Raw genomic sequence first — 24,141 nt, 5'->3', positions numbered from 1 at the left:
TGGAATTAATTTGCAAACTGGATACCATTAACTTAGGCTTGAATAGAGACTGGGAGTGGATGGGTCATTACACAAAGTAAAACTATTTCCCCATGTTATTTTCCCCACCCCCCATTGTTCCTCAGACGTTCTTGTCAACTGCTGGAAATGGCCCACCTTGATTATCACTACATAAGGTTTTCTTCATCGTCCCCCCCCCACCCCGCTGGTAATAGCTCATCTTAAGTGATCACTCTCCTTACAGTGTGTATGATAACACCCATTGTTTCATGTTCTCTGTGTATATAAATCATCTCCCCACTGTATTTTCCACTGAATGCATCCGATGAAGTGAGCTGTAGCTCACGAAAGCTTATGCTCTAATAAATTTGTTAGTCTCTAAGGTGCCACAAGTACTCCTTTTCTTTTTGCGAATACAGACTCACATGGCTGCTACTCTGAAACCTATCCATTCAAAGGAAGGCTTCCTGAGACTTTTAAGAATCAGATTAAGTCCCAAACAGGGGTAGGGCTTTTCAGCAGTGGAAAGAAATTTTCCAGGCCTTTCGCGAACCTTACATTTGCAGGGTGAGAAAACAGGGAGAACTTTTCAATAATGGTATGAAAAGCTGTTAGGGCTGCCCTATGAATTCTGGAAGAACTAAGTGACAGCCCTGTTTTCTTGAACTGAAAAAGGTATTCCACAACAAGCAGAAGTGGGCCAGATTGCTGGACAATGTCCTGGAGTTCACACCAGTGACTAAATTTTCTCTGAAGTCTGAAGTATTTCTAGTAGAATCTTTCCTGCTGCTTAATAATATGTACTGTACCTCTGCAGAACAGGATGACTCTAGCCCCACGAACCACCGAGGAGCCACGCCTTGAGGTGGAGAAGGCTCTGATTGGGATGCACCAGTCAACTGGGATAGGAGTGGAGGATTGGGAGATGTATTAGTGGACAGAGAGCTAGGTGGAACAGGTAAGGAAACCAAGCTTGCCTCGACCATGTTGTGGCTATTAGAATGACTCTGATCCCATCCTGTATGATTCTGTTCACCACTCTGAGGATCAAAAACATCTGGGGAAAAGCATAAAACAGATTCCCCATTCCAAGGGAATAGGAAGGTGTTCCCAGGGAATAGCCACCTAACCTTCCCCTTGAACAAAATATGTGGTATTTTTTATTCCTAGTTGTTGCAAAATGGGCCACTTCTGGTAATCCTCAAATCTGAAAAATGCTGACCAGAACCTGGGGATTCAGCTCCCATTTGTAGTCTTGGGGAAAACACCTGCTGAGAGCATCAGCTGTAACATTTTGTCTGACCGGAAGATACACTGCAAAATTCCCATGTGATGTTTTATGCACCAGTTCCATAAACTTATTGCTTCAGCACAGAGGGAAGGGAAATCTCCCTCCTCCATGCTGACTGATACAGAACACACAGGCCATGTTGTCCATCATGACTCTCATGGATCTGTGCCTGATGAGATACAGAAAATGAAGCCACCCATTTCTGACCGCTGTGAGCTGCAGCAGATTGATATTGAGGGAGGTTTCCTGGGGTGATCATTTCCCCTGTAGTGTGAGAGCATCCATGGTTATGGTTACCGTTGGTGTTGGCTGAAGAAAAGGAACCCCTGCCCCTACATTGCGATGAACCTTTCACCAGTCTAGGGAATGCTTTACCTGCTGGAGAAGTGACACCTGCTTGTCTAGGATGTGTTTGTTTGGTGAGTAAACTTATGAGCCATCCCTAGGCACAGATGATACATGCCTGCTGATGCGGGGGCGGAGGGGCACAACCCCAGAACAGCTTGAGTCATGACCCCCCGGCAAGGAGTGACTCCTCCATGCTACTCCCAGCTGTTCCTTTGCTTCTGCCTCTCTCTGCCTGGCACAGTTCATTGGCTCAGCTGCTCCGCAGGGAGGGGGCCCAGCCCACCATATGACTGAGCAATCTGGGGGGGGCACGTGCCCCAAGATGCCTCCCTACTGCTAGAAATAGTAAAGATGTAACCTCATATGTTCAGACACAAAGGTACAAGCTGCCAAGTAATCGAGGAATTGAAGAAAGTTTCTGACTCAAGTCTGAGGGCTCTTTTGAATAGTTCTGTCAAGCTTTGATAATGTTACAAACTTGCCCATGGGAAGGAAGACCTTGGCTACTAAAGAGCCAGGGATGGCCCTATAAATTGTATGTTCTTAATGGGGATCAGTGTGGATTTTTCCACATTCATCTGTAGGCCCAGATCTAAGAACAGGGAAAGTGTTTTTGCATGGCAGATGACACCTCATGGCATGACTGATCCTTGGAGCAGCCGATCATTGAGGTATGGGAATACTGTGATCGTCTGATGACGCAAGTAAGCAACCACCAACAAACCCTTTGAAAACACTCTCGGATCCGAGGAGAGGCCAAACAGGAGCACCCGAAACTGAAAATTATCCTGGCCTATGAAAAAATGCAGGAACCTTCTGTGAGACAGGTGTACTGTTATATGGAATTATGTGTCTTAAAGGTCAAGGGCTGAAAACCAATCCATTGATTTTAGAGAAGGAATTATAGCTGCCAGAGTCACCATTCTGAACTTCTGAGACTTTATGAATTTGTTTAGGAGTCTGAGATCTAAGATTGGTCTCCACTCTCTGTTTTTCTGTGGTCTGAGGAAATACCTCAGATAGAAAGCTCTCCCCCTGTGCTGAGCAGGAACTGGTTCTACTGCTCCTAACCAAAGAAGGGAATTTAATTCCTGTCTTAACAGGAAGTCATGAGAGGGGTCCCTATAGATGGATGGGGAAGGGGAACAAGGAGGTGGGAGGGCAGTAAAATGGATTGTATAGCCCAATGTTATCACTTCTGTCATGCTGTCTGGAGTGGCGCATGACCGAGAATGCCAATCTCATGGTAGACTGTCAAAAGCTGGGCAGACACCCCAAACTGGTGGTATATTCTATAATTAGATTTCACCAAGCCAGGAACAAATGTGAACTCCTAGATCACTGTAAGAGTCTTACCTTGGAGTCACAGACAGTTCCGTTGGGCACTCCAGTCTATCTTGCCACCCAAGCAAGCTGGACTTAGTGATACATATCACTTACACAAACAATCACAAACTATTCAGGTTGCTCTCAATCCCAAGAAATCAGTCACTAGGCTGAGGTGGTTGAGAAGGAACTGAGGGTGGTTCATCCATGCAGCCTAATATAGCCTTGGTGTGAGGCACAAGAATATCAATAGCGCACATGTGGGCAGAAAAGATTCTGCTAATGAAAATCTCCTATCAAAGGTGTTCATGCACCTTAAGTGAAATACCCAGAGACACACTTCTCAAAGAAGAACATGGTCTTCCCATATAGGTCATGAAGTTTAACTCTGGATCTAAAACAATGTTTTTAAGATGATGTCTTGAAATTTTCCCTGCTTCCCAATTCTTCAACTTTCATAAAGAACTAAGATGGAAATTAAGGTCTGAACTAGTAGATTTTCCTTGTGATACATACAGTACCTCAGAAATATCGAAATGAAACTCCAAAGTTTTCCCTGGCAGTTCCTTTGAAGCACTATTCCACACTCGATGTATTTCCATTTTCGAAAGATCACTGTGTTGGTAGGAAGGTAAAACCAGGCTGGCAGAGCGAGAAACTACCAACTTCAAGATGTTCAAGGCTTCTCTCCAGTGAATGCTCTAGAAGTAGATATTGTTTTTGTCAAAACAATTTGAAAGAAGAATTTACATCAATTAACAATACCTTTACAGCCACATTATTAACCACGAATCTTAACAACTACTAAAAGTGATGACACACCATTAAAGTAAGTTAAATTCTGAAATCATTCATAGATTTTGGAATTCAGTACATTTTTATAAATAATGTCTGCAGTTAAACGAGAAGGATAAAATTACAAGGGCTATCATCAACCCTCATACTTCAGAGTATGAATTAATTACCAGCTAGGTCAGGAAGAGATTTCTGCCATGGTATCATGGTACAGTTTTGCATTTACTTGCAATTAGATACATTATTATTTATCATTGGTTAGGCACAGACAAGGTACTTGCACTGCACAAGACAAAATGAGAACTCCTTGACCTGAAGTATTCTAATCTAATTAAAGATTTTATAGTGAGTTATGAAAGTTTTACATCTTACTTTGGCACACCTGGTATTGGCTACAGCAGAGACAGAGGGAAAATATTGGACTAGATATTGTGTGTCAGTATGGTAATTCCTAAGTTCATATATGAAAGTTTAATATTTCACAGTAACTACTGTTCAATTCATATTTTAATATAAGGAAGATGCAATATTTACCTGCACATATTTTTCAATTGTCTTTAACACTTCCATGTTAAACTGTTTAACAGGAATACCTGACAAGTCCATATAACTAAGAAGACTGTAGATCATCTGCAAGAGGGACTGTTGCATGCTGGGAAGGCCCTTTTCTAGTAGCTATGAAAAAACAAGTGAAAATAACTGGATTTTGAAAGGTTGTTTCTAAAAGAAAACAGCACCAATATCAGTCAGGTACAGACGGCATTTCCCTAGCTGAAAAACAATAATTTTAGAATGTCTTGTTACAATAATTAGTAATGATGTTACTAACAAGACAAACTACAAAAGGTAAATTATGGAGTCTGGAGTTAATTAACTATGTTCTGATAATGAAACATAAAGCTTCTTGTCTGCCCAGTACTCCTATTCTAAGCTATCCAGAAAGCCCGTACAAGGACAGAATAAGCTGGCAGCTGAAATTCAGAATTTAATTGAGAGAGACATCCAATAAAAAATAGCCAAATATCTTATTTTTTCCTTGGCTGGAATTCTGAGGAAAAGGTTGAGGAGACACAGGCAGAAAGAAATAGACCACCGTTATTCAGACAGCAAATTATATTTACCCAATAAATTTCACTACCAATGCTCTCCAGCAATAGCTTCCATGGAAACACATATTCACTAGACAGGAAGATGGAATGCCTAGTTTCTCTCATGGTAGAAATTAATATAGAGATTAGCCTAAACGAAAACCCTAGCTTTAAATATTCCCAAACTCTGGAATGTTTGGATCTGCATCCAGGAGTACAAGATCTTGATTTTGCAAACATGATTATGCTTAACCTGAAAAGAAGTACTTGTGGCTCCTTAGAGACTAACAGATTTATTTGAGCATAAGCTTTCGTGAGCTACAGCTGACTTCATCGGATGCATCCGATGAAGTCAGCTGTAGCTCACGAAAGCTTATGCTCAAATAAATTTGTTAGTCTCTAAGGTGCCACAAGTACTCCTTTTGTTTTTGCGAATACAGACTAACACGGCTGCTACTCTGAAACTTGTCATTATGCTTAACCTGGCGTATGTGAGTAGTTCCACTGGCTTCAAAGATTATAGTCTTAAGGATTCGTGTGTCACATGAATAACACATTTCTGATCTGATAATTTTCTGCTAGTGGCTTCGCTTTTCATTCGTTGCTAATAGGTAATACCTCCCGCATGTGGAAGTTGGAGGTGGTCTAATGTTGTTGGAGGCTCTAGGACTAAGTCCCACCTTTCAGCTCTGGCTGCCAGAAGAGATCTCCCAAAGCTGCAGAAATACTCCAGCAGTCAATTATTAGCATTAAGACAACAATTTGATATGATATGTAAATAAACTTAAGATCATTATATGTCCAAGTCTCCTTTTAGAGAAAAATTTCAAATTTTACAAATTTTATTCCAATCATTTCCCAGACTAGTAGGTTGGGTTCAATGAGGAGAAAAGCTCCTAGCAGAAAGAAAATAAGCAGGTAAGAAATTTTTCATTCTGTAGCACAGCTTCTCTCCTCATTCACCAAAAATGAGAAGTAGTAAACAATGAATCACAAAAGTGGGGGGAAAGAAGCAGAGCTTTAATTATTATTACAGTAGAATATTAGGCAGAAACAAGAATTCCCCCCCATATCAAGTAAGAGCTGTATAATTTAAGGAATTATTTGGGAACCGACCCAGCAACACTTTCCTACCAAAGGATGCCTCTGCAGGGGAATAGAAATCCATGTTGCAAATCTTCCTCAGATTAGGCTCATATCCTTTTACCCACAATGCCACCAGGGACCTCACAGAGTGAGCTTGACTCCTTTGTAAATGGCTTCCTAGCATGCCAACTGGTGCAGGATTTTAACATTGTGCCTACAGGAACACTGAGGTCCTAAGGACTTGGCATTTTGGACAGGATGAGATGAACAGGGTACAATTGGAATGTATACTCCATATGCTTGAAAAATATCTTCAGAGCTCTAAGAATGCCCATATATGCCACAACCTTCCTGCCACAAAGGGGTGCAAAAGGATTAGAATAAAATGATGGGAAAACCCTATTTACCAGTAACTATGGAAATAAAAACTCCTCTGAAGAGAAAGGCTTCTGGAGCAGTACAAGTAACTTTTTTCCTCATGACAACAGTAGTGTGGTCTTGTATGGACAGAGGAACTAATTCCAAACTTATCTTTTGAAGGTGATGGCAACTAAAAAAAGCCAGCCACAGGCTTGTCTAATCTGTTATTTTGATTAATTTTGACATCTGATGATACTCAGATAAGGAGTCTAATGTGCCTGCCTGAAGAACCCACTTTTCCATGGTGCTTGGTTGTAGGACTCCGGTGAACCTGGAGAATCTCTAGTGTAAATGAAAAGGAGTACTTGTGGCACCTTAGAGACTAACACATTTATCTGATCATAAGCTTTTGTGAGCTGCAGCTCTCTTCATCAGCGGATGCAGCCGATGATGAAGTGAGCTGTAGCTCACGAAAGCTTATGCTCAAATAAATTTGTTAGTCTCTAAGGTGCCACAAGTACTCCTTTTCTTTTTGTGAATACAGACTAACACGGCTGCTACTCTGAAACTAGTGTAAATGAGATCACCAGAATTTTGTGGTTACTATTATTGTTTATATTATGGTAGCATCTAGAGCCCTGGACCCGTAGGGCTGGGCACTGTACAAACAAGACAGCCTTTGCCCCAGAGAGCATTCAGTTCTCCTCACACAAAAATGTAATTTGACCAGATCAATCATTGCAATTTCCTGGTTGAATTCTGTCTGGATACCAAAAAATATCTATGATGCTAATGGAGAAACTCTGATAAACTACACTTCTCTTCTCATATCCATCCTGTTCATTGTAGGTTATTCAGGTCTAAATCAAAGAATTCGAGAGGACTGGTGTTTTCTGCAGGTGCAATGGAGGTTCCTTAGTTGTCTATCAAATCTGAAGTGCTTTCTGGGCCAGTGGTGGAGTGGGATGAGGTGGGACTTAAATTCTGCTTTTTCCTCTTTTCTGCATGCTTTATGTGAAATGTCTTGAAAAACAGCACATTTTTCTCTACCCAGGACATTATTTCCTTTATCACAGAGAGATTCTGATGTCTGCTTATCTCTTGGCTTTGGAAGGGATATAAACATGCATGCTTCAGTCTTAAGGAAACCTCTAATGGGAAGTAAAAAGAAACTTCCCCTATGAACACCATAACTGCCCACTACAGGGTTTCTTGCACCTTCCTCTGAAGTGACTAGTGCTGGCTATTGTCAGATATGATATTGGACTCAATGGACCACTGGTCTGAGTCCATGTGGTCACATTTATATGTTTTTGTTCACACATGCATCTGAAAGGGCTGTTGAAGAGAACTAAAAGGATGTACTCTGAGATTTTGGAAATCAGTCTCCAAGTATGCTCCCCATAGTGCAAGACTTGTTTCCATAGTGCATATGTAAGGGGCTTCAGTGAAAATTGGGTTGGTTTTCAGCATGTTGCTCATACTTACCTGCCCACAAAGGGACAGTTGGATATGACCTGGGAATGACACCTAATTTGCATGGTCGCTGCTGAGTGGTTCCATGTATTTAGAAGGAACTGGAAGTACATTTTGAGAAAAAGCATTCTGAGATTGACCCAGGTCATAGTACCAGCAATCTGAGCCACCAGAGATAACTGTCTACAGATGACCACTGCCAAGCAATGGACGATGTAATCAAGTTTTGGATCTTTGCAAACCTTTATCGTGATGGCAAAATTATTACCAGGTTCATGCCTGGGTATGAATCCGTTCAAGGAGCTGGCAAGCTGTGAATGGGTCTGTTTCTTTGGACAAGGCACTGATTGCTATATTATCTCTGCCTGAGCCTTGCTGTGACTATTAACAGCCATTTTTTATTACTCTGGGGTAAAGGGTAGAGCAGAAAGAAGAGTCCTGTACGGGAATTGAGAATTCACACAAACGCTCATTTTCTCTTTGTCATACTGAGGATTTTGTTGCTTTGAGAAGAAAATGCATGCAGGTTTCATTAGGAGCTTCTGCTCCAGATTCAGTCCCTTCATGAACACCTTTGGTGTTGACAGTGATCAACGGATTGCTATGTTGGCTTTGGTAGTGAGGGTTGAGGCCCCGTCTCACTTGGGTTCCTTTATTTGGCATACAGTAAAGCTATGCTGAATTGATCAGACTCAAGCATAGGAGGTGAGTATAGAGCAGTGGTTTTCAAACTTTTTTTCTGGAGACCCAGTTGAAGAAAACTGTTGATGCTTGTGACCCAACAGAGCTGGGGATGAGGGGTTTGGGATGTGGGAGGGATTCAGGGCTGGGGAAGAGGTTTGGGGTTCAGGGGTGAGGACTGTGGGGCGGGGCTGGTAATGAGGGGTTCAGGGCTTGAGTGTGGCTCAGGGATGGGGCAGAGGGTTGGCATATGGGAGGGGGTCAGGGCTCTGGGGGGGTGAAAGTTCTGGGGTGGGGCTGGGGATGAGGGGGTTGGGGTGCAGGAGGGGCCTCGGGTTTGGGGGGCACTGAGGCTGGGGCAGGGGGTGGGGTGCAGGGTTGGGGTGAGGGCTTACTTCCGCTGGCTTCGGGTCAGTGGTGCAGCCGGGGTGCAGAAGCAGGCTTCCCGCCTGTCCTGGCACCGCAGACCATGCTGCTCCCTGGAAGCAGCCAGCAGCAGGTCCGGTTCCTAGGTGGAGGTGCGCAAACAGCTCCATGCGGCTCTCACCTGCAGGCACTGCCCCCCCAGCTCCCACTGGCAGGGAACTGGCCAATGGAAGTGCGGAGCCAGTGTTTGGGGCGGGGGCAGCACTTGGAGCCCCCAACCCACAGTTTGAAAACCACTGGTATAGAGCATACCACACATCCAAAGTTACACAGCAAACCTCTTCCTCTCTATATATTTACACATTACATTTCAATATACAATATTCATATACATTTCAACATTTGAGATTGGCTTGGTTACTTTGTAGATCAAGCTTATCCATTGTTCGTAGCACCAGGGTGTTCCTGCTTATCTTATTTAGCACAGACATCCTGACTCTTACATACTGCTTATTAAACCCTAACTTACAACTTAACCTTCCGTTCACCTTCCCAATTGGCCCATTAAGAAGTGAGGCAAGTTACTGATGTCAAGCCAGGCCTACAGTGCATTAGCGTGGAGCCAGAATATGGAGAAGGGAAGGGCAAAGAGAGAGACCTCTTCCTACCCATCAGATTCTGAGCCCCATTCCTTGGCAGACTGAAAACTAGACAGGCACAATTCCCATTACACTGCAGCCTGAGGCAGGGCTGCGCAGGAGGAACAGGCTTCTTCGCTGGTCCAGACATGCTGCAGGGTAAGGAAGGGGCAGGGTACCTGCTACAGAGTACGGTCAGAGGACCCTTGTAAGCAGAGATGCCCCAGCACACACTTGCCTCTCAGGGTCGGGAGGAAAAGGAGAAAGGGTTTAAACCCTGACATTTACCCCACTTGCTCATTAACAATCTGAACTGCTGCCTTACAAAGGGGATGCTTGCTTTTGCCTATTTGGAACTCAGAGTCTCTGGCATTTGCAAAAGTAAACCCTGAGCAGGCTGAGAAGTGTTCCCCTCTCTATGGGAATTGTCATGCTCCTGACTGAGCCTCCTATGGTGGTGTTACAGATTTGGGTGGGGGTTGAGGCCTTCCACACCTCTCCGACTCAAAGCCACATGCTCTGGCAGAGCGAGGGTCAGAGGCTTTATGGCTACAGGGCACTGTTATCCTCTCTAGCCTGTGACCTGGCAGGGGGAGGGTCAATGGCTTGTGGCAGCAGGGCACAGCTCATGTTCTTGAGACTGTATCCCAGCAAAGTGGCAGCATGACATAATTTGCCCTCTCAAGCTCACACCCTGGCAGAAAGAAGGGTCAGCAGCTTGTGGCAGCAGGGCATAGTTAGCCTTCTCAAGCCCATACCTCAGCAGAGTGACAGTCAATGGTTTGTGGCAGCAGAGCATCGTTTACCCCTTGGCAGAGTGAGGATGATGGCTTGTGGCAGCAGGGCTCAGTTTATCCTGTGAGGCTCCTGGAAAGCTCCCTATAGCTCCCCCTGGACTTGGCTGGATGTTTGCAGGGCTTCTCTGCTGCCATAGTGGAGGGCAGAGGGTGCTCACTAGAGAAGTGTTGAATTGGAGAAGCCAGAGGATTAGAGCCTCAATACTCCACTGATTCCTCACCTCAGGGGAGAGAGAGAGGAGCTAGAAGGAAGTGAAGTCATGCACGACAACAAATAAAGATGAAAGTTATAGAAAATGGTTGAGAAAATCTGAACTGCCAACTTGTTCTGCTGCCGAATGGGGCAGAAAATAGGGCAGAAAATCGGGTGGCCTGAGCAGAAAAATGGGGCTCCAACTTGGAGTCTCCAGAAACATTAGATGGCCTCTGAATTCTGCAGGCAGGTGGTATTACCCATTACTGATGAATGAGGAGAGAAGCAGCGAATTCTCTCTGGAGTTAGAAGAATGCATTTGGATCTATTAGGCATGGATATTTATAACAAGAAATGGATTGTTATGTAACAAGCGATTTAGGTTAGATTGTGCAGCCCTTACTTACGTCCCATTGAAAGGAATGACAGAAAATACTAACTCCTGTAAGCGTTCACTATCACGAGTAAGGATGGACAATCTAGCCCACAATTATAAACTATAAAAGGTTGACAAATGCATGAAGTAGTTACACACTCTTTCTTTGTACTCCATTTCTGGATGTAGTGGAAAACCCTATTTATTCATGGGCAAGCACAGCTTTAACAAGTAACCAACTTGAGGACTTTACTTGACTTTGGATGTGTTTTGCATTAAGTGTTTAATTTTTTCAAAAAAGCATACAGCAAAATTCTGCTCTCAGATGTGCACTTTGAGTAAGAACAGAGGATAGGAGATCTTTAATGAATAGCCAAAAGGCAATAGAAGTTGGAAAATTGTTTGGTTTTAAAAACTTACCTCAGACAAATATGTAACCATACTCAGAGTAATGTCAGCGAATGCTTCATGGAGGTAACGGCAAACAACATTTACCCAGGTAGCACAGTCTCTTGTATAGCTGTGAGTTTTATAAAGGGTCATCACATGTGCAAGATTTGATAGCTTAGGGTTCTTTTCTTCCAAACAAGCCTAATTAAATATGAATGTCACATTATGTTAAGAACAAGTCAAAGACATTCTCAAGACTTAATATGATGTACAATGTACCAAATAAATTTCCTACCTGAGCAATTCTCTCCGCTATATCCTTACAGAACTGGTTTGGGCTATCAAAATGTTGAATTAAATGAGGCAGGAGACACAAGACATTCAGTGGGAACCCTGGTACAGAACAATACAGTACAAAGTGGATATATAATGAGAGGACAGGAATATTAGCTGTCTTTTAAGCAATATTTTGCTGGCAGCTATAATCACAAAAGTGCATTACAGTGATGTTATATAGACTCTTTCAAATTGTTCAGACCCCATATTTCACCTTAAGACTGTTATATCAGATTAAACATAAAATCTAGTAAATATATGACAGTGTGATGGTGTCATTACAAAGAATGGGACTGATTCTGCAAACATTTACTACCATACAAAGTGCTTACTACCAGATATAATCTCATGGAATTAGTAGTAGTAAGCACGGCTACTAATCGTAAATGTTTGCAGGATCTGGCCCTACACCTTAATATGCAAAATTCCATTAATACTGGAGGCATTTTTAGTATAATATATACTGCTAGCATATTGTAAGAGAAGGAGGAGGTAATAAAATAAAATGTTGGGCCTGATTCTCAGCCCCATTTCCCTACATTTTACACTGAGTGGCCAAAAGAAAAAAGGGCGGGGGGAAAGAAAGAGGGGGGAAGAAGATGTCTGCAACTGGCCAACTGAGAATTCCCCAAGTGAGGGGAATTCTGAATTCGTAGAAAGCTAGAGCAAAATTTAGATCTAAGCCACACAGTTCTTCCCAAAGTATGGCGGTGTTTGGAAGAACAATTCTGGTTTCAGAGCTTGACTTATGAGGATTCTCACGGCTCTGAATACAGCAGCCCCTCCTCACCACAAGAAAAAAGAACTTGAGGCTTTATTATAGAAATACTGAGAAAACTTCACAGGCCTGCTAGGTTCTATAACTAGAAATAAAATGTGAAAGAATATCCCTGTACAAAAATGACAGCTTTCCTGCTCCCGATATTGAATAGGTGTGCTGAGACTCAGACTATCACGCTGACCAAAACTGTCTCATTGTTTCCTTGAACTCCCCCTGTCTGTATCCATCTGTTGTCTCTTGTCTTATATTTAAATTGAAAGCTCTTTGGTGCAGGGGCTGTCTTTTTTTTCTTTATTTGTACAGCGCCTAGCACACTAAGTCTTGGTCCATGACTGGGGTGCTGAGGTGCTATGACATTACAAATAAATAATAGTAATAACAAAAGAATTTCCCTTTAGTTGTTTCTTTGGAGAGATCTGCAATGAGTATAAATATGTATTCATTAAAAATGCATTACAATTTGTACACACAAAAATAAATTTATATTCCATAAGGTGACATATGTATTTTTAAGTAGCATAGTGAGGTTTTCATATCAAACATAAAAACAATTTCATAATCAAAATGTGAAAGAAAGAAAAAATTGGCTTTACCTACAACTTGAGAGGAATCCACCATGGATACTCGTGACACAGGTGTCAGCAAACTGAAGAGCTGTAACGTGAGGTCAGTGGTGGTAAGGGAAGTGAATCCTTTTAGCAACAGCTGCTGCAGCCCCAAGAAATCTGACCACTTTAGCTGTCCTTGTAACTTTTCTAACTTCTCCCTATTTTCAGCTTTATCCAGTGGCAAATAAGCTAGTAGTTTATTCAACAATCGTAAAGCCATTAGATACTCAAATTCAAAATCAGATTCCATCAAAGCTACAGCAACCCAGAAGATGGTGGCCAACAGGTTGGTTGGATTGTTAATATTAGAAGGATCAGTGAGGCTGTCTTTTAGAGATGATGAGCTCCTGGTTTTAGAGGAGAGGCCTTGCTGGGTGCATGCCTGAATTCTATCTAGTGTGGCACTGCGTGGTGGATCTGAGGATCTGTCCACAACACCAAACTTTTTGGGTACAGAAAAGCTTCTCTGGTGTCTACTTCGTTCAGCAGTGGCTGTGTTACCACTTACAGCCCCAGGATTCACGTTCAGCTGGCCCGTACTCTTCCGATTTGCTGTCAGTTTAGTGCTTGATGTTAAGTCTGGTGATGATGAACTAAGCAAAAAAAAAAATAATAATAAAATAAATAGGATTTTATTATATCACAAAGCAGCAATGTAGAAAATAAATTAGTACAAATAAAACGGAAGTAAACCAAGAATTTATCAAAAGATAAATAAACAGTAAAAAAAAAAGTAAACAAACACCACGCTGTCTGTTTTACTCTCCCACAGATTCTCCATATAACCTAGAGACCCTAACTGAGAACAGGGTCATATTGTAATAGGCACTACACAAACACAGAGTAAGAAACAGACTTTGCTCTGAAGAGTTTACAATATAAATAGACAAGGCAGAAAGTAGGGGGAAGGGAAATTGAGGGGTGAAGTGGTTGCTGAAGGTCATGCTCTGAGTCAGTGTAGTGCTGGGATTAGCACTCGGGTCTCCTGAATCTCAGTATCCTATCCACTGGACCCACTGCAGGAGTTATTTGGCATAAGTCTCACTTGTAGAATTACTGGCAAATTGACCCTGTGGAGGGAGGAGTATTGGCCACCATGGGTGAATGTACGCAGCTAAACCAATGGTTATAAGCAGAACCTTGGAGATGTTGCATTATCCCTATCCTGTCATGGAGCTATCAGGGCTCCCCTTAGAAGTACTGTTCCCTTAGAATCCATGCTGCTACCCTAGCCCCCTTTCAGGGAGGTAGACTGCACACTGGAGACTTAGCTGGTATTTCAAAGAGATACAACTGCCACATGGATTACCACTTGGAATTCCATGCAGTCCTTATTAACTATTTATATTCTAATAGCACCCTCAGTGTTTAAGTATTGTTCAAAGACAACAGTGAGACACAGTCTCTGTTCCAAAAAGCTTATAACCTAACAATTTACAGTTCCAAGGGAAACTTGCTGTACAGAACAGCTACTTCCCAGCTCCCTCCATTCTTACCTCTAAAATGCTCTACTCACAAAACTGCAAAGCCCCTACTCTGTGTTATTCTCGCAGAGGGGCTTACACAGTCACTAGGGGTAGGAAGGAGGATGGTGTTATTCCTTTCCTTCCACAATTTGGGGCCATTTCTGTTCCATTTTGCTCCCTTCTGAACTGTGTAGTCAGGAGGAACATGTGACTTTCAGTTTGGAATATAAAAGACTATAATATATTGTAACAGCACCACCCCAGGAATTTTACCCACAAACTTTTATGATGCCGAAAAGTTTTAGAATTTAAGGAGATCCCTCCAGGGACACACCCAGTTCCTACTACTGCTAACTGACACCACAGACAGACATTAGCCTCCCTTTGGTGCACAGATCTGTCACTGGTTGTGCTTTAGAAGGAGAAAGGTTTGCCATCCTCTCAACCTTGGAGGGCTCCCTGTGAGTTCAAGGATGCACAGCTGAGAAGGACTGTGTGTGAGAACAAGAGCAGGGGGTGCACACTGTGGAACATCCTCAAACCTGAAAGGAAATCTGTGTGTGGCTTTTTTCATATTGTGGAACCCCTCTTCATAGGAGGCTCCACAGACATCTGCTTATAGAGGTTGTCAAGGAAGGGGAAACATAAAGCAAGTGCAGAGGCATAGGACCTCCTGAGGTCCCTTTGGGACATCTGAGTTCTGAGGACAGAATCCCCTATTTTTTCCACAAAGGAGACAAATCCTGCCCATTCATGCAGTGATTTGGGAAATACTTAATTAGTGGAACCATGAGTTTTCTCACAGCAGGGAGTGATCTGTACCCCCATCTGCAATATTCTAAGCAAAGTAAATGTTGTTTCCTCTACATCTTTTCAAGACTATGTTAGGTACAAAAACAGAACATGGACTCCTAATGTTATTTGTCTAAAGAGGACATCAAATGTGCTGTAGATGGCTGAAAGGAAGAAAGAAAAGCTATAACAGGCTTGGAGGGTCCACGAGTTTATCAATATTTATTTCAATAGTTTCCAAATTGGGCTCAGATGCACTCTTAGGCTTGTTTTGTAAATGTATTTTGAGCAAGATCAGTTATATCAAAACCATTTTATGCAATTCAGATTGCAGAACATTGTTTTGCTTCATAAGATTTATATGGGAAAAGATTATGTGATTAAGGGAATAGACAGACTCTTACCGAGATAATACGGTCAGGAGATCACTGTTCTTCAAACAATCAGACAGATTATCCACAGTAGCCTCCAAGGTAAGTAGTGCTTCCATTACATAACCCTGTCAAACATATACAATCAGTGATTTTAGCAAAAATAATCATGAGTAAGTCAATAACAAACCATTCTGTACTGACGCATCTTATTGAAAACACAACACAATACTAATCGTAGTAAAAAACCCAGAGCCATTACATTGCACATTAAAACATTACTGCACATTTTATTTTCTGTCTCCCTGAATGATCTGTGAAGGAGAGAGCATACTTAAGGAGACTAGTTATCTTATCAGGGGATGATGGATAATAGGATGCTGAGTGTTTCGCCTCCATGTCACTGGTTCAAATTCTGCAGAGGCAGTTGTGAGAGATTATTGTCACCTTGAGGCTATTTGATGATCTATGTAGAATATGTTGGTGATCTCAGTCCATTTCCTAATGGAAGTTAATAGTGTCAAGGTTATAAAAATAATACTAACGAGAATGCTATGGTTGTAGAAATCTCAGGAGAGAAGTCAAAGATTGAATACCCATAGAGAACAAACTACTGCTCCATCAATAAAGGGGGGGCATTTACGTCAGGGTATGGGTTTGTTGGTTTTGATTTTGTTGCTATGCTCTAGCAGATAAAGTACCAGATGGGGTACAACAATGGTGTCTGCTACAACAACCAAACCACAGTAGAGAACAGGCTCCTTCAACACACATCTATGTAAGGTGTAGGGGAAAAAATGTTGCATAATCATGGAGGACTTCAGCCTGAGTGACATATGCTGGAGGTTTCAAGCTGCCAGTAATAAAATATCATTGGTATTTCTAAAAATTACATATAACAATCTGCTAACTCAAAAAAAATTGCATTCTGCATAGAGGAATTCTATAGTAGAACTGATAATGACAGGTGAAATAATCACAGAACTAAAAATCAGTGGCTGGTTAGGTTCAAGTGACCCTGACCCTTACATTTTTCATGGGTAAGCAAAATAAAGCCCCAGCCAGTAATATATATTCTTGTTGCTTTTAAAAAACCAATTTAGCAAAGATAAAAACAATCATGAGTCAAATCAGACGTGAGAAAGAATTCCAACAGAAAGTAAGTGAATGATAAATGGGAACTATTTAAGAACATTTTACTAGAAGCTCAAAAAGCCACAATCCCACAATTGAGAAAGAAGGCTACACTTGTTAAAGGACCAGCCTGACTTGGGGAGGGTGGGGGGGAAATGGAAAAAAGGGAAAGTTGATATCAATGAATATAAGCTAGAAGGTGGGTATGACGTTGCACCCCATAATGCTTTATAGAAATATGCTTATGAGTGTAAATATGACATAACTGGAATATGTTTTATGCTAGATATGCCATGTAACATATCTTTGCAAAGGTTATGTTCTACTGAATGTATTCATTCTATTCATATGCATGTATCATTTTTATATCTGAAGTTATGAGCGTTGGCTCTATGCTTGTATTTAAAGCGTTTGTCGTAGGAAGCACATAAGGCAGATTTGGTCAACATAGTGTGAAGGGGTTATTCAAGTAATTAGGAGTACTTAGCTGACAATAGACCTTGGGAGACACCAATCCACATCTGAGCTTTCCTGGGAATGTTCAAACTAACATGTAAACAATGGAGTCGGCCTGCAAAAAACTGAATCTTTCATAGACATGTGAGTTGCTCAGGTGACTGCAAAACTCCATCTTGTGGAGAGGAGAAGAGAGCTGTTTCCACACAAAAGAGAAAGACTATATAAGCCCCTGGGAACCCCTCCATTTTGTCTTCAGATGGCTCAAGGCCTCTCCACCCCAAAGAGATGCCTGAAAGAAATTGGAACAAAGGACAGTAACTATGGGAGCGTGAGTGATTGCTGGACCCAGACTAGGAAGGAGTCTAGTCTGTCAAAGAAGTTTATTGGAACATCTCTGAAGGTGGGATTTACCTGCATTTAGTTTCCTACTGTATTAGGCTTAGACTTGTGTGTTTTTGTTTTATTTTGCTTGGTAATTTACTTAATTCTGTCTATTATCACTTGGAACCACTTATATCCTATTTTTTATATTTAATAAAATCACTTTTTACTTATTCATTAACCCAGAGCAAATATTAATACCTGGGGGAGCAAACAGCTGTGCATATCTATCAGTGGTATACAACATGAACAATTTATGAGTTTACCCTGTATAAGATTTATAGAGAGTGAAATGGATTTATTTGGGGTTTGGATCCCATTGGAAACGGGGTATCTGGGTGTAGGAGACAGGAGCACTTCTTAAGCTGTTTTCAGTTAAGCCTGCAGCTTTTGGGGGATGTGGTTCAGATGTGGGTCTGTGTCTGTAGCAGGCTAGTATGTCTGGCACAACCAGGCAGGGCACTGAAGTCCCAAGCTGCCAGGGAAAACGGACTTACAGGTAGTCTCAGCACATCAGATGTCAGACCCAAGGGGGTTTCTGTGACCCAACCCGTCACAGTGGGAATGGTAGAATATTGATAAGGGAAGCAAAAAGACACAGGAGAAACCAGTGGACAACAGAGCTAAGGACTAGAAGAAGAAGTATATTAGAACAAAAGGAATCCAAACACTGGTATTGGTCCATTATTAGATGAAGACGGTAGAATGGTCTATAATAATGCAGAACTGTTAATAAGGCAGAACTATTAATAACTATTTCTGTTCTATGTTTGGGAAAAAGCCAGATGATGTAGTTATATCATATGATGATAAAATACTTTCCATTCAAACTGTAAGTAAGGAGGATATTAAAACAGCAGCTAATAAAGATAGGTTTCAGAGTAGCAGCCATGTTAGTCTGTATCCGCAAAAAGAACAGAACAGGAGTACTTGTGGCACCTTAGAGACTAAGGTGCCACAAGTACTCCTGTTCTTTTTTCTAATAAAGATAGATATTTTAAAATCAGCAGGTATGGATAATTTTCATCCTAGAATTTTAAGAGAGCTGGCCAAGGACCTCTGTGGACTGTTAATGTTGATTTTCAAGAAGTCTGGGGGAAGTTTCAGAGGACTGGAAAAAAGTTAATGTTACGCTAATATTTAAAAAGAGTAAAGGGATTACCTGGGTAAATATAGGTTATCATTCTGACATCAATCACGGGCAAAATAATGGAATGGCTGATATGGGACTCTTATAAAGAATTAAAAGATGATAGTATGATTAATGCCAATTGTCATGGGTTTATAGAAAATAGATTTTGTAAAACTAATTTGATTTTTTTTTTGGTGAGATTATAAATTTGATTGATAAAGGTAACAGTGTTTTTGTAAGCCATTTGGTACTGCACGACATTTTGATTAAGAAACTAGAACAATACTAATTCAACATGGCACACATTAAATGAATTCAAAACTGGCTAACTGACAGGTCTCACAAATGTAACTGAAAATGGGGAATTATCTAGCTGGTGTGTTTCTATTAGGGTCTCACAAGGATCGGTTCATGGCACTGCAGTATTTAACATTTTTATCAAAGAGCTAGAAGAAAACAAACTCATTACTGATCAAATGTGCAGATTACACAAAGATTGGGACAGTGTTAAATAATGAAGAGGACTGTTTCTGACAGATATTGCAACTTCATGCAGTATCTATAGGGGAACATATTGTATTAAGTATAAATTTCACTGTGGGCCATGGATTACGATTATGTTCTACTCCATGGGGGAAGGTTACCACAGCTCGTCCAGGAATTAAAACAGGGGAATTAAGGTGAATCACTCACACTGTAAACACCTCCAGAAAGATAGCACACTCTGGGGAGGTTCGTGTATACTGATTCACACTTGGTTTCCAGAGACTGGGAAAACAAAGAATGGGGTTTTGGCTTAAAAAGGCTGCGTTTAAACTGAGTCAGGGACTTCTTTCTGATCCCGCAAACGGACAGGATCTTCTGCCCAAGAGCCCCAACCCTTGTGGAAAGAATGGAAAGAATTTGGCCTACAAGAGCCCTGTAAGACTGAGGGGTGATCTCTGGTAAGTTTTTAGTATAGTAACTTTTATTGTTTTATATGTTTTCTCTGTAATGCTTTTGCTTGCTTAGAAAGAGTTGTGTGATATCTTGTAACTGCTGGCAATACACTGTTCATGGTCCTTGGACAGAAAGAAAAGCACAGGCACTGGTCTTTAGAAAGACTGGCTTGCTGGGCATATCTCAATTGAAGACAGTGAGCTGTGAAGTCTTAAAACCCTGGACAGGAGGGAGAGAGATGCAGCTCTCTATTGTATTTATTAATACAACATCTCCACCCAAGAGAAATGATGGCTGGGAGCTGGAAACTTTAAGTGGGTGCCCTCGAGGGACCCTGGAGGGGCAATACAGATGCAATTACCCTGAAACTGTGACACAGGTTGCTCATACAAAGTGATCTGCCTGTGTGGTAAGCTGGATACAAGCAAGCAATATGTGTTTCCATACCCCAAATGCATAATCATATACCTAGGTTATGATTACTGGAGGAGGAACTCTATTCTGGGAAGCAGTGACTGTGAGAAAGACTTGGAGCCATTTTGATAATCAGCTAAACACAAGCACCCAGTATGATGCTGTGGCCAAAAGAGCTCAAGTGATCCTTGGCTGTATAAACAGAGGAATATCAAGTAGAAATAGAGAGGTTATATTAGTTCTGTATTTGGCCCTGGTGAGACTGCTACTGGAACACTGTATCCAGTTCTGCTGTCCACAATTCAAGAAGGATGTTGATAAATTGGAGAAGGTTCAGAGAAGAGCCATGAGAATAACCAGAGATTGGAAAACATGCCCTACAATGAAAGACTCAAGGAGGTCAATCTTTTTATTTTAGCCAAGAAAAGGTTAAGGGGTGACTTGATCATAGTCTATAAGTACCTACACAGTGAACAGAAATTTGATAATAGAGGGCTCTTCAATCTAGCCGGCAAAGGTATAACAAGATCCAGTGACTGAAAGTTGACGCTAGACAAATTCACACTGGAAATAAGGTGGACATTTTTAACAGGGAGATTAATTAACTATTGGAATAATTTACCAAGGTCTGTGGTTGATTCCCCATCACTGGAAAATTTACATCAAGAATGGATGTGTTTCTAAAAGATATGCTCTAGTTCAACCACTGTTATTGGACTTGAAGCAGTTATTAATTCAGGGAAGTCCTATGATCTATTTTATGCAGGAGGTCAGACTAGATGATCATCGTGGTCCCATCTGTTATTAAAATCTATGGATTTATTAATCTATTTTTATTCCTTTTCATTCATTTCCTTGGTGTTTGCTCCATCTTTCATTTTTCTCTCTTATCTTCCATTCACTAGAAGAATGCATGCTGCTTGAAGGAGTGGTGGCACATATCCATGAGCGGTTCCATGGTGCCAGTCTGCATGGTTTTCTCATGGATGGGCTGGCTGGCACAGAGAAGAGACTCTTGGCCAGCAGCCTCCAGGCCAGGACATGAGTATTCTTGCAGCCCAATTTATTTCTGGTGGGGAAGAGTAACAAGATGTTCCCCTGCCAGTTTGCCTGCAGCTAAGGTTGCCAACTTTCTAATTGCACAAAACTGAGTACCCTTGCCCTGCCCCCTGCCCTGAAGCCCCAACCCTATTGACTCCATTCCCCCCTCTCTCTGTCGCTGGCTCTCCCCATCCTCACTCACTGTCACTGGGTTGGGGCAGAGGGTTAGGGTGTGGGAGGGGTAAGGGCTCTGGCTGGAGGTGTGGGCTCTGGGGTGGTACTGGGGATGAGGGGTTTGGGGTGCAGGAGGGGGCTTAGGGCTGGGGCCAAGGGATTTGAAGTGCAGGATGGGACCCAGGGCTGGGGTAGGGGTTTGGGCTGTGGGAGGAGGTATGGGGTACTGGCTCCGGGAGGGAGTTTGGGGGTGAGAGGGGGCCCAAGGCAGGGGCAGGAGGTTGGGGTGTGGGAGGGAGTGAGGGGTGTGAGCTCTGGGAAGGCGTTTGGGTGCGGGAGGGGGCTCAGGGCTGGGACGGGGGTTGGAGTGCAGGAGGGGGTTCGGGGTGCACGCTCTGGCTGGGTGGTGCTTACCTCAGGTGGCTCCTAGAAGCAGCCAGCATGTCCGGCTCCTAGGTGGAAGGGCAGGGGGCTCTGCACACTGTCTGTGCCTACATGTGCCTCCCCCACAGCTACCACTGGCCATAGTTCACGGCCAATGGGAGCTGCGGAGCCAGCGCTCAAGGCAGGGGCAGCGCGCGGAGCCGCCTGGCTGCCCCTGCGCCTAGGAGCCAGACATGCCAGCTGCTTCTGGGAGCCAGGACAGGCAGGGATCCTGCCTTAGCCCCGTTGACTGGACTTATAGCGGCCCAGTCAGTGGTGCTGACCAGAGCAGCCAGGGTCCCTTTTCGACCAGGCGCTCTGGTTGAAAACCGGATGCCTGGCAACCCTACCTGCAGCCAGAAGAGACTTTTGCAGCAAGGAGCAGGTCAGATTCAGGGTCATGCAGCTTTCCCATATGTATTACTACTTACAGTCCCTTGTCCAGTCTGCCTCTCAGGTTAACACTACACCATGGTTTGTTTTCAAACTGGATTAGCTATATCGTAATGGTGTGAGCTTGTTAAAACAGTATGTTCTTTCTACTATTAATTTATTCTTCTTAAAAAGAGAGGGCCAAAGCAGTTTGTTTTTAATTTTATTTTTATTCTCCATTGCTCATAGTACTCTTTATTTAGATTAAAAATCCTTAATGATTTCATCTTTTAGCATATGGCAAATATAAATACTCCCACCAACCCATCCAGTCGGTCAAAAGCCGCAGACCTTAATCAAGCAACATTCCTAATTGCTTTAAAGTTGAATATTGCCCAGTAAAGGACAATGGAATCTGGCCCAGTGTTTGCAATTTAATTGCTTTTGGAAAGGCAGCAGCGGAAGCTGAAAGTGCTGTTTCTGTGAACCTCACTACAGTTGGCTGTTTACAATTTTTAAAATCTCACAATGGGGTGATACATTTTGAAACAAATTAGACTTTTATTTTTCAGGGCTCATATAATAACAGATCATGACTTTGACAGCATTTTTGTAATTTCTGAAATTGTCATGAGAACACAGTTTTTGCTTTCTAAGGTCATATTCTCACTTGCATCATAGTCTCCAAGTTTATTTCACCCTTTACATTAAAATGAAACAAACAATACTGAACATATGCAGCATTGTGAAACATTGTCAGGAATACAGCAATGTCACACATGCGTACCTGAATCTCATCTCCATGTTCTCCTATAACTTCCACCAATCTTGACAGAAGGTCAGACAATGCATGTGCAGAAAGAGGTTGCTTTAGCGCCCTGAATATCTGGAAAGATCGACCTGCATAATGTCTTGAAGAGCTTGCAAGAGCCGTTTGTAAAGCAACTTCACTCAGATGCTGCTCCAAATGAAAACCTAAGCAGCAAAAGAATAGTATGTTGATATTTAAAACTAACAAAGCAGATGTTACTGCATGAGACAAAGTTACTTTACAGTTGAAACCCTGAGCAGACCAATTCCCTAGCATTTCAAAAAGTTTTGGCCATTTTTTAAGGTATATTAATTTATGAAAGAACCACTAGAACCTTCTTTACAAATAAGTGAACAATTCCTATTACTGGACAATACAGTATATAACATTGGCAGCATGGTCTAGTTATAATGAGTAGAACTGCATGGGAACTTGGAGTTGTGTGATTTCAAAATTTCTTCCATTCCAGAACAGAACAAAACCAAAAGTTTTCAAAATTTCCCATGAATTGAAATTCTGGAAAAATAATAATTTGGGATAAACTGAAATGTTTCATTTTGACAAAATCTAAATGATTAATTCCAATTTTTACTTTTTCATTTTATATTATATTTCATAATATTAAAAATTTGGGGGGGGGAGTTGTTTTGAAAGAGAAAATTGAAACATTCCATTCCAAAAAGGTCAAAACTTTCCTTAGTGAAATGCTTTCTCTCAGGGTTTTTTTTTTATGAATTTTTCTCAAAGGCAACATGTTTCTGTTTTGCTCTCAACAAATGAACATTTCCAAACAGCTTTAGTAATGAACACTTTCTAATTGTGGGTTTCAGAGTAGCAGCCGTGTTAGTCTGTATTCGCAAAAAGAAAAGGAGTACTTGTGGCACCTTAGAGACTAACAAATTTATTAGAGCATAAGCTTTCGTGAGCTACAGCTCACTTCATCGGAAATGCATCCGATGAAGTGAGCTGTAGCTCACGAAAGCTTATGCTCTAATAAATTTGTTAGTCTCTAAGGTGCCACAAGTACTCCTTTTCTTTCTAATTGTGGCCACTGACTCACTGTGTGGCCATGGCAAATCACCTAACTTATAAGCTCCTGGGGAAAGAAACTGTTTATTTGTTCTGTGTTTGTATAGCACCTAGCGCAATGGGGCACTAGTCCATGATTTGGACTCAAAGGCGCTACAGTAATATAAATAACAACAACAATAATAATTTCAGTGTTTTCAGCTGTAAAATGGGAATATCAGGTCTTATCTCCTTCATAGGGTTGTTTTGAGGATTAGCTACTTAATG

At 41.9% G+C, this 24,141-nt stretch overlaps 1 protein-coding gene across 7 annotated transcripts in view; it reads right to left on the bottom strand.

Moving 5' to 3' along the window:
- FRY (FRY microtubule binding protein) overlaps positions 1-24,141 on the bottom strand; it is a 374,481-nt gene that overhangs the window by 60,518 nt on the left and 289,822 nt on the right. For all 7 annotated transcript variants that reach the window (XM_038411093.2, XM_043504385.1, XM_043504383.1 and 4 more), the window contains exons 42-48: positions 22,822-23,009; positions 15,599-15,693; positions 12,922-13,529; positions 11,507-11,604; positions 11,242-11,412; positions 4,295-4,435; positions 3,487-3,666 (exon numbers count right to left, since the gene is read on the bottom strand). In XM_038411093.2, the coding sequence (XP_038267021.1) occupies positions 3,487-3,666; positions 4,295-4,435; positions 11,242-11,412; positions 11,507-11,604; positions 12,922-13,529; positions 15,599-15,693; positions 22,822-23,009 (1,481 nt within the window). The remainder of the gene's footprint in view (positions 1-3,486; positions 3,667-4,294; positions 4,436-11,241; positions 11,413-11,506; positions 11,605-12,921; positions 13,530-15,598; positions 15,694-22,821; positions 23,010-24,141) is intronic.

The sequence above is a fragment of the Dermochelys coriacea genome, chromosome 1, assembly GCF_009764565.3.
Source record: "Dermochelys coriacea isolate rDerCor1 chromosome 1, rDerCor1.pri.v4, whole genome shotgun sequence".
Lineage (NCBI taxonomy): Eukaryota > Metazoa > Chordata > Testudines > Dermochelyidae > Dermochelys > Dermochelys coriacea.
This window is presented reverse-complemented; position numbering and strand designations above follow the sequence as displayed.